This window comes from Pipistrellus hanaki (assembly GCF_964339955.1).
Source record: "Pipistrellus hanaki genome assembly, chromosome: 1".
Lineage (NCBI taxonomy): Eukaryota > Metazoa > Chordata > Mammalia > Chiroptera > Vespertilionidae > Pipistrellus > Pipistrellus hanaki.
The window spans coordinates 47,446,493-47,461,555 of record NC_140503.1 but is presented as its reverse complement, the minus strand read 5'-3'; the positions used below and the strand labels follow the sequence as shown (position 1 = coordinate 47,461,555).

Here is a 15,063-nt window from a genome sequence, read left to right as displayed (position 1 = left end):
GGCCTCTGCAATTTATTAAAACCATGGGAAATAGAAATGCTCTCTTGCAAACTGCAGAATCACAGTGGCATTAAATGGCATCAGTTTGGGTTTGTTATACGTGGCTCATTTTGAAAATCATTTCACAGTAAGTGAATTTCACATTTTAAAGGTAGAATGAAAAGAGAGGGAGGAATAATATTTTAATAAGAGAAATTTAAAGCTCAGTTCATTGGGAGAAAATGTTTCTAATCCAACTCTGTAAATTTGCCCCCCAAATTTTTTTAAAGCAGATTAGCCAGTTAGCAATAAAGCATATCTACTTCCCATCCACACTGCTGCCAGCAGCTGCTTCAAGAATCTGGCAAAACTAGACCTTGGTACAATAAGTCCACTTCTTGTATTCCTAAAGACATACAGCCTTTTTGAACTTGGATAGTGATTTTATAAAGTGCTGTTTTATTTGCTTGCAATTAATCACACTCAACTGTAAACAAAGTGTCTGTTTTAGTTCTGCTGACAATTATCCACTTGTCAACATCTCCCTCAAGTACCTTCAGCATCTGGCTCCTGCAGAAAACCTCTACATCAAAATGAATGTTTGTCTCAGTAACTTAGGAATTCATGGGTTTCTTTAGTCCATCAGCAGACAGGATTATATCCGAACAGATGTCGCCGGGCACCTTGATGAAGATGTAGATAATCAGATGATAGAGGGTTCCTCTGGGTTTCCTTTCCTTCTTTGTGTTTGCTTTTGCAAAACAGAAGAAAATGATTACAACTTGGGAATCCTGGCGGTGGGGACACAGGTCTGTGACTTCAGACACTTTACAAACCACCAGGCACAGGATGACAGCTCCAGAAGCTGCTGAGAAATCTGTCTCTCCATTAGTAACATTCCATTAGGTCAGTGATTTTCAACCCTTTCCATCTCACAGCACACATATACTAGTTACTAAAATTCTTAATGCTAGTAATTCTAAACTAATTGCTATTACATCTTTTGCAGATCTGACAAAAATAGGTATAATTTTGATTCATTCACTCCAGATGGTTATTGTTGTTTTGGCTTTTGCCATTTTTTTTTTAATTTGACAATCTAAGAGGTCAGTGGCCCTGACTAAATGGTCAGGTACTACATATTTTAAAAATTATTGCAGCACACCAGAGTGCCAGAACACACAAGTTGAAAATCTCTACCCTAGATCGATAGAACCAAACAGCAGTCGTGCAGTTGGTGGTAATTTATGTAAGGAATGCATCATATGCGTTTTTGAGATTTCACTAGGGTTTGGAAGTGGCATGACTTTGTCTACTGCCCAAACAACCCTTTTACTTTGGGACGCTTTTCTCTCCCACTTAAAATGTGTAGAGAACACAGGGGAAAGTCACTGCCAAGATCATTAACATTTTGCCAACCACAGACTGTTTTAAAGGCAAAGCAAATGCTACATTTGGTGGTTTGCTGAGGGAGGATTAATATGTGGTCTGTGGAGCTCCCATCGGAGAAGGGAGTTCCTCCTCCCTTCCCAAACACATGCTATATCTATTCTGTTGTTGTTTTGTTTTGTTTTGTTTCATTCATAAGAGAGCAGAGAAACCATATATGGTGGGGGTGGGGGGGTGGAGCTGGGGGCTCTGACAAACCATCCTCCTAGGAGAATGTGTGGGTTATTTACTAGATTTTACATCACAGAGGTTGATTTACACCCACTTCAAAACAAAACAAAACAAAACAAACTCAAACCACTTGGCCTCACACCCTGGAAATTGAATTCCTGGGTGAGTAGTGGCAAGCTCAGAGGATGTAGATCACCAAGAGATGCCAGACATCCTAAACCGCCAGGGCTGAGTCCAGGTCAATGGAAAGAGGTCCAGAGCTGACGTCAGTCTCCTCATGGAGGGAAACTGAGGACCGGAACCGCAGCACCTGCTCAGCGAGGGCCCCCAGGTGACTACTGAACCAGCTGCGGTGGATGAGGGGAGTGGCGGGTTAGTATCAGCAAAGGGGACTGTTTGCCTCCTTTCTGACAAAAGCTGATCAATCTAACTGCACATAATTGATTTTAATGAGTGGGGGAGTTTCCTTCCCAGTAAGGATTGCCCTGGGTCATCAGCCTGCTCAAGCGCGGCCTCTCACACAGGTGTCTCGCCTAGCCTGCCCCTTGGTCCAGCGCTATGCCGCCTGGTTTGGGGGCTCTAAAAAAGAGCAGAGAGGCCTGAGAACCCAGATCCTGGCCGGACCACCTTCCCATTTCACCTGGTAATTTATGCACAATTAATTGAGATATCTTTTATACTTGATGTGTTGCAAAATGAATGCCTAATTTATGTAATTAGTCAATTAACTCTAATTCCAGCATATGTTCCCAATGCCCAGAAGGTGTTCTGTTTCCCAGGTACTTATTTTGATGTCACGAAAAAAGCAACTAATTAATTTTGCATGCATATTAATTTGGGATCGCTTTAGCAGTTCCCTTTGTGCGTGTAATTTTAATATTTGTCTTTCTAACCTTTCGGGATAGGGTGGGGGAGGTGCAGGTGGTCGCGAGCCGGGTTCACAAACCTGGATGACGCCTGCCTGAGGGGTGGCTCTGGTCTAGGACTGAGCGCTCCCCCGCGGAGTTCTCCAGTGGCCGCGGGCGTGGGTGCTGCGCTCAGCAGGCCGTTAGGGGGCGTTGCAGACCCTGACCCCCACCAAGTGCATTTGGGGCACGTCTTGGGGAGGGGCGGGGAGAGGAATGAGCATTCAGGTCTGGAGGCGAAGCGCTTTCAGCGCGCAGAAGGTAACCCCAGGGACAGACGAATCGCTCCACGCCCAGGAAATCTCATTGGCGAGAAAGAGGGAGAGGTTTTTATTTTTTTGGAGTCCTGAAAGTGGACTCATCGCCAGGCCAGTCCCAGGAGGCAAAAAGCGAAAGGGTTGAGCTGCAGCCACAGCCTTCCTGCACCCTCCCCCAGGGCTCCGGGCGGGCGTGCGGGAGGGGAGCCGGTGAAAGCCTCTTCAGTGAAAGCCTCTTCTGTGCCATTCAGGCCAGGAGCGACTAAGAAGCGGACGAAAGTTTACTTTCCAACTTATTGGGTGGCACATTAAAACTTTCATCCCCCCCCTTTTTTTGGACAGATTAATGAGCAATTTAATTAATAAAACCAGAGAGCGGTGTAAGTGCTCTGATAATGAAGTTAAATGAGCGCACAGTAAAAATATTCACTCATCCAGCGCCTTGCCAAATACCCCCTTCATTCTGCTGAACTCAAACGGGGCTTGGAGCGCCGTAATGAGACGCCTCTGTCTGCTAATTAATTGACACGCTCCTGAATATTCATACGAGCTAGCAACCGGTACGTGTTCCTAATTGCACCGCGGAATAGATCTCAGAGGAAAGCAAATCGCCATAGACTTCATTAAAATAATGTATTCCGGAGCCCGGACGGGGGAAGATGAGACGTTCGCCTTCCAGCGCGATGAGCGAGGGGCACCTGGCTGGTTGGGAGGGAGCGAGATCAAACCTCGGCGGCGCCGGGCTTGAGCCGCGCGGCGCGGGACCTGGAGGGAGGGTACCCTGCCCCTTCGGCTTCTGAGAGCAGCGGCTCCGCCGGGTCCGAACCCCGCGGCGCGGGAGGCCGTTCCTCCCCAGAGCATCCGTGTCTCCGCCGCCCCCCTCGCGGCCGCCCTCCCGGAGCAGGTTGCTGTTGGGTCAAAGCGAAGGACCCCGGCGCCCTGGTCCTTTCTCTCCTCCCCCGGCCTCCCCTCCAGGCTGGGCCGCAATGCCGCCTACGAATGCGCGTGGGCTAGGGTCGTCGGTGGAGAAATTCCCCGGTAACTTTTCCCCGAGGTTGTCAAAGCCACGGCTGGGGAAGGCGATCGGTGGCTGCGGGAGGACACCTGGACCCTGGGGGTGCCCTCCCTGTCTCCCCGCTCCCACCTTCACGGGAAGGGCCGCTGCCCTCAAACCCCGCTTCTAAGGACGTTCCTGGCGCCTTCTCCCTTTCTGGGCGAGGCCAGCGCGGGCCGGGCCGGCCACGCTGTCCGGGCGGCTGGGAGGGACACCCGCCTGCGGACCCGACACCTGGGCTCCGGGCTGCACCGTCTAAGCCAGATCCACGCACGCACGTCAAATACACTCGTTCTTTGGGAAGACGAGGTTCCCTCTTCCCGTTCTCCCCCTCCCCCAACCCTTCCTTTTGGAAAAAAAAAATCACCACAGGTTAGAAACTAAAAAGAGTTTATTTGGAGACATACAAATGCATATTTATTATACACATGTAGACATTAACAATGTAAATGACACCGCCAGCAGTTGCTGGTTGTTTATTCATTAGATCTTTAGAAAATCTACATTGCCCGCAGACAGCGCGGGGATAATGTGAGATACACAAGCAGTTTACACAACCGGCTCCGGCTCCAGCGGCGGCAGCAACAGGTCCCGCCCGCGCCCGGCGGAACCCGCGCTGCTCGGTGACCACCGCGGCCCCTCTGTCTGAACGGAAAGGGGGAAAAGACAACGTGAAATGGGGAAGAGGGGACTCACTGTGTGTGTGTTTAATCTATTCCACCCTTTTTGTGTGTAGAATTCTTTTTCAGTGAGAGGAAAGTAGGTGAAAAGAGGATGAACGGACGGAGCGCAAAAGATCAATAGTTTCCCCCAGCTCCCGGCATTGGGGCGCCAGTTAAAGACGATGGATCCTAAGGGCTGGGGGTGGGGTAGGGACCGAGTGAAAGGGGAGAGGTTTTCGTTCCCGGTTGCAGTTGCGGGAAGACCAGGCAGCCGAACTTAGCTGGGGAAGCCACCAACTCCCGCAATCCAATCGCCACGGCCACCCCACGCAAAGGTTACCACTGCCAAGAGAATCGCCTGCTGGGCCTTCCTCCTTTCTGGAATTCCCAAGGGCTCCGTGGTTCTGGGTTTACCCGAAAGAAAGATAGAGAGGAGGAGGAAATACCTTAAGGGGGAATGGCAACGCAGAGTTAACATTTCTTTTACTCCCCCCCCCCATTTTTTAATTGATTATGGTATCACATAATTGTCCTCATCCCCCATACCCTTCCCAAACCCCTCCCTACATAATTGTCCTCACCCCCCCCCAATCCCATCCCTCACACCTCCCCGCCCCCCCCCCCCTGGCCACTGGCCAGGCCCATATGCATGCATATAAGTCCTTTTGTTGATCTCTTCCCCTTTACCCCCACCCTCCCCTACTTTCCCTCTGAGGTTTGAAAGTCTGTTTGGTGCTTCTTTCTCTGAGTCTGTTTTTGTAAACATTTCTTTTAAACACATACTTTGTACATATATCTTTCCCAGTCTTACCTAATAAAATATTGAATAAAATAAATGAGGGGGAAGCGAGGGGCTGCTTACTAGGGTCGCAGGTGTTGGGGTAGGGAAGGGGGCCGGTGGGGGATGTCAGCCACAGTGAGTGCCTCAGGAATGGCCAAGTGAAGGGTTTGTCCCACTCGCAGAGTCCGGCCTTACCACTGGCTACCGCTGTGCCCTTCCTTCCCTCCTTCCTTCCTTCCTTCCTTCCTTCCTTCCTTCCTTCCTTCCTTCCTTCCTTCCTTCCTTCCTTCCTTCCCATAGGGCAGGCAGGGCCAATCTGGACCTTCTGCACTGCTGGGAGGGCTGCTAAGTTCATTCGCAAAAGGACCTACAATCTGATGTTCCTACATTAGACATGGAAGCAAGAATCTGAGAAAGAAGAGATGAGGGGAGAGCGGGAGAGAAAAGAGGGAAGAAGAGAGAATTAGAGTAAGGAAGAAGGCGGTGGATCTATTTCTGGGGCGTGGGGCAACCTGGTTCCCCCCTAAAGCTTGTCAGTGACCCCCCAAGAGAGAGCGCGCTGAGCGCCCAAGGCAGGGGTGGTGCTGAGAACGTGGGCGCGGAGGGGGCTGGCAGGCACTCCGCATGGTGCCCGCACCGGCGCTGGGCGGGGGGGGGGGGGACCGCGGGGGGGGGACCGCGGGGGGGGGGAGCCCTGGTCACAGGTGAGACCCGCCTGAGCTGAGAGACCGCGCCTGGCGGGGGAGGGAGCGGGGGCCTCGCGGCCAGCCCGCCAGGCCCCGCCTCCAGCCATTCTTAGCTGGGGGAGGCCGGCGAGGATCAGCCGCTTTCTTTCTTTTCTTTCCTTCTTTTTCAAACCCGCTTTGTGGGTGGCAGCTCAGCGGGGGGCGCATGGAAACAAAAAAAAAAACAAAAAAAAACTAGAGAGAGAGAGAGAGAGAGAGAGAGAGAGAGAGAGAGAGAGAGAGAGAATATCAAATAGTTTTTTAACCTTCCCAGGAACACAGCGAATTGCTATTGCTATATCTAAAGGCTGTTGTGGTCTTCGGCGAAACCTGCTTCTGCCATTAAGAAAACACACAGTGTGCTGGTCCGTGGGTAAGCTCTCCTCCTTGTCAGCCTGAACAAACAGCAGAGGCTCGAAGTTTCAAGGCTGGAGAACTACAGGTCATTTGGTTTCGACACAAATTAAGTGTCGAAACCAAAATGCACCAACAAATGTTAGGGATGCAAACTACTCTTCGTTTCAGATATCTGCAGTTCAACTCCTCCTCACCCCGAATCCATTTTACTCATGCTTACTAGCAAAGAACATTAGGACCTACCGTGCAGAATTTACCTTCATATTCTATTGCAATCATTATCTTTTTTTTTTCTCCAGGTAAGACATTCAAAGGAGGTTAAAACATTTCCCCCATTTATTAGAAGCCTTCAAGCACTTTATAAAGCTAACATTCACCTTCCTGTTTCTGCTTTCCCCAAATCCCTCCAAAACCACATTTTAAGAGTGGGTGCCTTGATCCCCCCACCTCCAAGATCTGAGCAAACAAGTAATTTCTGACAAAGAAAATTAATATGAAAAGCATAGGGTGATTTTCTCCCCCCTCCCTCCTAAAAAAAAAAAAAGACCCCTTGCTCCACCCCGCTATTAAACAAAACACAATACCTTTTTCTGGGTGGTACTGCACAGAAGTTGATTCAGTTTTGACAATGTTGTTTAGCTATCATTTGCTATTTTGAATGAATGGGAGCAATCCCCCCTTTTACAACATTTGTTTCCTATTATGGAGAGGTGCAGCAGTTGAGGGCAGACATGTGAAAGTGGCTGTTTGATTCTCTTTTTCATCCCCCTGACCCTGCTTTTGTCCCTCCTCACCCTGGGAATGTCACGCCTCGCTACTTCACTTTGAGATGCTCAAGAAAGTGGCTTTGTCATTCCCTTTTAGACATACACGAAATTGTTCCCATTCCCCCCGCTGTAAAAGATACTTCACATCGGGACTCGGTTCACAAGTGCAATGCAATTTGGCTTAGTCCAACCTTTGTTCTGCTTGTACAAATGAGCGAACAGTGCACACATTATACAGTTGATCTACTGCTGTCTTAACCCCAGAGTTAGGGGCTGGGAGAAAAGCAAGTTAATCCCTTCAATACCAACGTGGCTTTAGCAATATTTCCTCCAATAATAATAACAGATTTGAATGGCTGCTTCTATTTTCACAAAGTGCAGGGTGAAACTTACGGGAAAGGGGGGCGGGGCGGAGCGAAGCAACAACAAAAATCCCTCCACCGTCCTTCTGCAAATAACTTTCCTAATACATTTGTAGGTTTGCTAACGCTCCGTTTAAAGCCATGCAATTGTCTGTGGAAAGGAGGGATGGGATTTGGAAACTGAAGGCTCTAAAGCCTTGAAATCTCAGAGCAAACCACAGCCAGCCAAGACCAAACGGTATTTAGCGAACTGATTCTAAAGAGGGGGCATTCTGGTGAGCGGGGCAGGAACTGTGTTCACAGGCAGTGAAATCGCCTGCTCGCCGCGGGTGGGGGTTTGCACTACTTGGGGATGGAGGTCTATTGGGACCTGGCACTTAACAGGGGCTACTGTTTGTTTTGTGCTCCATGTGGAGGGAAAACCGAATCTTCCCTACTTTCCAAGTTGTAGGGGCTGCTTAAGAAACACTTGTAAAAGGTGTGGGATGTTGCTGCTCCCTCTCTCCCAACAAGGAAAATACAGATTTTTTTAAAAACTGCAGGTGCCACAGCCAGAGGCCTTACCAGGCCACAGGGGGTCAGGGGGGTGGGGAGGCACCTCCGAACCTGACCAACTCCCACCCTCACCCCCACCCCCACCCCCTCCAGTATGGATGGGAGTGAAGAGGGAGCACGGGTAGAGATTCTTGCCTTTCTTAGAACCCAGCAAGATTGGCTGGGGAGGATGAACTGAGGAGTACAGGCAATACACTCATCAAAAGTTTCTTTTCAACCCCCCTGTTAGGAGTTAAGGTCCTATCCGATCCTCCTGTAACCCAGTCACCAAACATGGCTCCAAAGTCCCTAGGCAGGCAGTCTGCTCCACTAGTTGGGAAAATAAGTATGCTCCTTCCAAGAGTCCTGGTGTGTGTGTGTGGGGGGGGGGGCGGGGGGGCTGTTGGGGGCGCAGGCGAAGTGGTGGGAGGGGGAAGGGATGGGGGAACAGAGTCCTTTCACCCACAGTTGGCTCTGGAAAGTGCGGCCCCTCCCCTGCCTCCCCCCTTCCCCCCCCCACTCCGCCCCTGCAGTTGGATTTCCCGCCAGAGTGGGTGGAAGGGGCCAGCAGCAGCGGGCTTCAACCTCGCAGGCGGGCTATGGCGGGAGGACCTTGGCCTAAAGGTTTTCCCTGATGTGGTGCCCAACTGGGTGCGGGTCTCGGTGGCCCAGGAATCCAAAAGGCCTTTAGGTCCGCTGGCCCCCTGCACGGAGCAGGTCCCCTCTGGTCTCCAGACCCAGGACTTTAGAGCCAAGCTGAGCCCTGCCTGGTGCTGGTGGCCGAGGTGCACAGATCCCCGGGACAAACAGCCTCCAGAATACTCGGAAGGGCAATTAAAAAAACCGATCTCTGACAGGTTGCGGGAATTGGTGTTAGTGCCACATGCCCAGGGAACGAAGTCCTTTTGAAAGGAAAGCTAAGTTGTTTCAGGACACCCAAATGCAGATTTGGCGAAGAATGAGGGCTGGGACGAAGCAGCGAGGTGCCTTAGCGAGGATTCCCGAGGATTCCCATTGAGAGGGGAGAACTCCGGCGAAGGGAAGGTGGGGGGCGGCCTGGAAAGGTGGCGCGGGCTGGAAGAGACCCTAAACACCTGACATCGATGGTGCGCCAGCCCCGACCTTCTCCCCACCTCACCCTCCTAGCACATTGCACAGCCCATTTGGTGGAGAAGATGGACAAAGTGGAGGGCAGGTGGGGGAAGAGATGCGCAGAAAGCGAGGAGCAAGGGTGCCTAGGGAAGGGGACAGAAGGAGGAGAGGGCGCGGAGACTCAGAGGGGGGTGGGGAGAAGCTGCAGCAGCGGGAGGGAAGGACTGGGGGGAGAAAGGAGGAGGAGAAGCAGCGGTAAGGAGAGCTGAGTCCCAGCACTCCCGCAGCAGAGAGTTCGCTTTCCAAGTGGGGAAGGCGGGGATTGTTTTTGGCGCCTAGGAAACCTTCTGAAGCTGCTGGATACTTTCCCTCCACCCCGGCCGCGGGTGTTTGGTAAATATTAACAAACCAGGGCGCGTTCCTTTCTGGAGTGTGGATGTCTAGCCGGCCTGCTCTCCGGAAGGTTTCCCGTCCTAGAGCTCCCGCCCCCGGACGCTGGCCCGCTGTTCACCGCGCTCGCGCGCGGGCACACACACCTGCTTGACAACAGAAGGAATCAAAATCAATATTGTATTTGTCACCTCTCTGTCTCCTTTTGACTCCCCTGGCAGCCCGGGTGCCACTGGAGCGAATTGTGGATTTATGGAGGGAAATTAGCATAAATTATTACGAAATCCGTAGCCGTGTGTGGTCCAGCTTGTGGGAAAGGAGGCTATTGTAAACTCTCCAAGCAGAAAGGTGGTCGGCGGTGGGCGCAGCGGAGGCGATGAATGGCTATGGCGCAAGAAAGATTTCCATTTGGTTTGCACATGGGCATAATTGACTTATGTGTATTTTATACAGTTTTCCCAACAACTCCCTAAGCCTCCGGGTCGGTGCCCCCTCCCCGAAGCTTGTTTGTTTTGGGTTCTGTACAATAGACTTGGATGCACTTTTCAAGATTTCTTAAAGTGCTCCTTCCCCCCTCTCCTTCATAATAACAGTCTTAAAAGGCTGTAAATAGCATGCAAGCCCTCCCGCCTCCCCCTGGGCTTTGCAGATCTTCAGTAGGCACCAAGACACAGGGTTGTAGCAAAAGGGCCATTTTAAATGTGCAGCTCCCAACTCTTCAAACTTGTGTCTTTACCGGTTTAATTCCCTTCACTAATGCTGGGCATAGGCAGTGGGCTTCACCTACCACATCCCCCCACCATGGCCAAACTTTGAAGAGTCCTTGGGCGCGAATTCCTACTTGTAACTTTGCATGTCCCAAACTTGGTGGTGACAACGTTCCTGGGGAGATAGACAAAGATTTATTCCCACGTGGCTTCTTTTTTTTTAACCCAAAGGTTCCCCCCTCAGAATTTAGTTAATCTTCTATTTACTCCGAGCAATGATTTCGACAGCCATACAAAGGCCCTTTGCAAGGCAACAAAATGCCAATTGTTAAAACAAGAAAACATTTCTCTCCCCATCCCCCACCCTCAATGTGGTGTGTGTGTGTGTGTGTGTGTGTGTGTGTGTATGTGTATGTGCGCGCGCTTACAGATGAACACACACCCGCCCACTGGTAGAGAAAATCTTCCTGGCTGTCACTGGGGAGCAGAGACCTTTCACTCCTATAGTTCCATATCCCAAATCCATTCCCTCAATGTCTTTCTGTATTCTATATATCAGTGTCCACATATTTACCAGGAGGACTCAGACCCTGGCACCACTCCTTCCCAGGAGCACTCCTGCCTCGCCTGCAGGAGTTGTAACTCTGAGACCAGCTGCCTTTGGAGAAGGAGAACTGTGGACCAATGCCTTTCCATCTGGGAAACACAAGTCCTTGCCACTGCTCCTTACCAGAGGTCCCTCAGGCTCCTGCGCTCCCCAGCTCCTCCCATCCTAGAACCCTCAAACCCTACTGGGCTGCACCAAGTAACCCCCACAGGCCGCACCTCCTAAGGAGCTGAAGCCACAGCTCTGTCAGGCTCCGCTGCCTCCAGCCAGAGCTCAGCAGAAGTCCCCCCTCACCCCAGTCCTTCGGGTTCAGCAGCTGAGGGTTGATCTGCCCTTCAGGAGCCCTGCCCCCAGAGACAGGTCAGCATCCCTCCCTCACCCCTCCCACCCACCTCCTCCTCCTGGTTATTTTTTCCGAATTAAGAAGGTGACATTATTCTTTCCTTCAAGCACTTCTGCTAATATTGAAAAACGTGCGCTTGCATCTCAAGCGAGACAGCCCAGACACGAGAGCCATTTCAATATTAATGAAATTGTTTAATCTCCTAAATTCATCGTGTTTAAGTTACGTTTTGGTGAGTTATTGACCAACTCTGAAACTGTGGTTAATGTAGGTGTGTTTGTATGTGTATGGGTGTGTGTGTGTGTGTGTGTGTGTATGCGCCCGCGCGCGCGCGCACAAGCTGGAAGATTATATATAATAACCCCCCATATAATAGCTCCACTGGTCATGCTAATGTCACTACAAGTATCAAAACTCCACACCCAGAACTGTCCCACCACCACCATCTCCTCTTCTTCCTCCTCCTTAAAAGAAAAAGAAAAAACATTCTCACATTTCCCGACTGAAGATGATTCAGTGTGGGCTGCAGGTATTGAGTTTTTAACAACACGGTAAAATAAATCTCGTTTAAAAACCATAAAGGTGGAAGAATATGCAGACACCAGTGGGAACTCCTAGAATCTACTCAGACTTCCTGCAAGCAAGTGGGGTCAACTCACTCTCATAGCAATCTGATGACGACGACGACGACGACAACAACAACGGCGGTAATAATGATAACAATAATAATAACAGCTCATTGAACCTCCCAAGATGAATCTGAACAGTAGGGAGCCTGTCACCCTGCACCAGACAGGGTGACCCAGGGCATACCCCACCCTCTCCTCTCTCAAAAGAAAGTTAAACTCTCTGGTCTTTGCAAGTCTAGAAAGTACTGCTGTTTCAGCAGGGCCTCAGGCAGCTCTTGTTGGCCTCTCTAAACCTAAATAAATTCTCTTTATGCAAAAATCAGAGGGGAAGAAGGGGAGAAAGTTCCACCTGTAAAATGCAAACTTCCAGGCAACACCTAACTACCAAAATTTCAAACCACCTGGGAGAAGCGAGAGCCTGCAATTCACCTGGTGACAACGTGTGTCAAACAAACGCAGACCCTCCCCGGGTCTGTCCCAGCAGCCCTGGAGCCTTCGTCCTGTGTCTATGCAATTCCCGGAGAACTTTTAGAGTGAAGACCTAGCCTATTCGCCCAGATACACTACTTTAATCTTTAAAAAAAAAAATTTTTTTTGTCAATACAGTTAGGTTCAAAACGGGCTCTTAGGGAGCTGCCCACTATATTTTTCTAAATGTTCTTTAAAGCCACCACTTAAAGCTACACACACACACTGTGCAGCGTTAGGGCAGCAGCCTAGGAAGGTCAAATCAAACTTTGACCTGCCTCTTGGAGGATTTGGGGGCCGGGTTGCGGGGTGGGGGGCGTATTTTCATTATCATACCCCATGCAACCAGGCCTGGGTAATGCCAAGCGCAGGAAGAGGGTCAGCTTCAGGAGGAAGCCGCGCCTGAAGTTAGCTAACAATACAAACCCGATACAATGCGGAGGAAACAGAATACTCCGGCAAGGCAATTTCCATGTCAAACATCATCCGCGCGCAGGCAGCTTGCTCTGTGATCCCGAGTGGTAGCCTGGATCCCGGCTCCAGGGCCGCCGCCGCCGCCGCCGCCGCCTCATACCTTCCCACGGAGCACCTTGGCCGGCGCGTCCCGCTCGCTCCCCGCCGGCGGTCCGGGCTCTCCCCGGTCCGGAGCTGGAAGTGGTTACTGCTGGCCCAGGTGTCCATGTAAATAGGTGCGAGAGAAACCGGAGCTGGCCGGGCTCTCCCCCTCGAGCGCTCAATCCCCTCCCTCCGCAGCCCCCGCTCCCCCCCCTCCTCCTCCCTAGGCGATTGTCATATGATAGCTAAGAAGTGGCACATTAATGAAGCGCCGCTACAGGGGTCTTTTCTGCTCCTGTCACCGCCTAAAACTATCAGATGGTTTGAGGGAGGACATGGAGGCAGCCACCTAGCTCCGCGGAGCCGCCGCGCAGCCCACAGCAGCGCCCTCCGGAGCCCCGAGGCCGCCGCTGCCCGGGTCCTGGGTCCTCGCCGAGACTCGGCGGCCGAGCTCCGCCGCCGGCGGAGCAAACAGCCGGGAGACCCGCGGACCCGGAGGCTCCAGCGCTGCCAGGCTCAGCAGAGGAGCTCGGAGATTTGCGGAGCCCGACGGAGCCGGGACTGTGCGCCCGCCCGGGCTTCGGGCCGGGAGGGACGCGGCGAGCGGCAGCGCCATCCCGGATGCGCACGCTCAACTTGGAGCAACTTTAAGGTGAGCTGCTCTTTGGGTTGCATCCCTGCCCGGGTCGATTCCCCATCCAGGTCCGGCTTAGGCTTATTTCCGTGCTACTCTTGCAAGGATCTCGCGGTCCCCACCCCCCGCCCCCTCGCTGCGCGCCACTCTGCGAGCAAAGTTGCTGGCAAAGGGAGCGCGGGCGCGGGCGGGCGCGGGCGGGAGCGGGCTGGTCCAGCGCCGCAGCCTCTCCCCTCCACCCCCGAAACCTGTGCTCGGCCTTGCTGACCTCGGGGTGTCTGGGCATCCATGCCCCCTTCTCCCCTTATCTCTCTCCCGGTTCCCAGGTCTGAGCAGCCAGCCGGCAGACCCGGCGCGCGCACCTCGGACCCCGGAGTGAAGAAGGGCTGGGGGGTGCGATCCCAAGAAGATGCCTCGCCCCGGCCGCAACACGTACAGCGACCAGAAGCCGCCCTACTCGTACATCTCGCTGACCGCCATGGCCATCCAGAGCTCGCCCGAGAAGATGCTGCCGCTGAGCGAGATCTACAAGTTCATCATGGACCGCTTCCCCTACTACCGGGAGAACACGCAGCGCTGGCAGAACAGCCTGCGCCACAACCTGTCCTTCAACGACTGCTTCATCAAGATCCCGCGGCGGCCCGACCAGCCGGGCAAGGGCAGCTTCTGGGCGCTGCACCCCAGCTGCGGGGACATGTTCGAGAACGGCAGCTTCCTGCGGCGCCGCAAGCGCTTCAAGGTGCTCAAGGCGGACCCGCTGGCGCCCGGCAAGCCGGCGGACGCGGCGCAGTTCCTGCAGCAGCAGGCCAAGCTGCGGCTGAGCGCGCTGGCCGCCTCGGGGGGCTCGCCCCTGCCGCCCCTGCCCGCCGCCGCCGCCGCCTACAGCCTGGGCGGCGTGGCGCAGCCCTCGGGCTTCAAGCACCCGTTCGCCATCGAGAACATCATCGCGCGCGAGTACAAGATGCCCGGGGGGCTAGCATTCTCCGCCATGCAGCCCGTGCCCGCCGCCTACCCGCTCCCCAACCAGTTGACGACCATGGGCAGCTCGCTGGGCGCGGGCTGGCCGCACGTGTACGGCTCGGCGGCGGCGGCGGGCATGATCGACCCGGCCGCCCCCATCTCCATGGCCGGCGGCGGCGACTACGGCGCCTACGGGGTGCCGCTGAAGCCGCTGTGCCACGCGGCGGCGGGCCCCACGCTGCCCGCCATCCCCGTGCCCATCAAGCCCACGCCGGCCGCCGTGCCCGCGCTGCCCGCGCTGCCCGCGCCCATCCCCGCCTTGCTCTCGAACTCGCCGCCCTCCCTCAGCCCCACGTCCTCGCAGACGGCCACCAGCCAAAGCAGCCCCGCCACCCCCAGCGAGACGCTCACCAGCCCGGCCTCGGCCCTGCACTCGGTGGCGGTGCACTGACCCGCGGCGGCTCTCTGGTTCTCCTCCTCCCCGCTAGCCCACACTCTCCTCCCCGGGCTCCGAGTCCTGTCCTCCCAGACCCGGGGCCGCCGCCCGCCCTACCGTGTCAGTGCGCTCCCAGCCAGCCGCCTCTCTTTCCGGCACCACAACTTTGTTTGGGACCCCCGAGACGAAACACACAAACTTGCAGATGGGCCTGGAGGCGCGTGGGAGTGGTCCTCGCC

General features: G+C 53.6%; 1 protein-coding gene across 1 annotated transcript; it reads left to right on the top strand.

Annotated features, from left to right (window-relative positions):
* Positions 1-13,837: 13,837 nt before the first annotated feature.
* FOXB1 (forkhead box B1) lies at positions 13,838-14,839 on the top strand (the record flags this gene model as incomplete). Its single annotated transcript, XM_084874419.1, has 1 exon — positions 13,838-14,839. One exon carries the CDS (start codon positions 13,838-13,840, stop codon positions 14,837-14,839), a length of 1,002 nt encoding a protein of 333 aa, XP_084730545.1.
* Between the last annotated feature and the right edge of the window lie 224 nt (positions 14,840-15,063).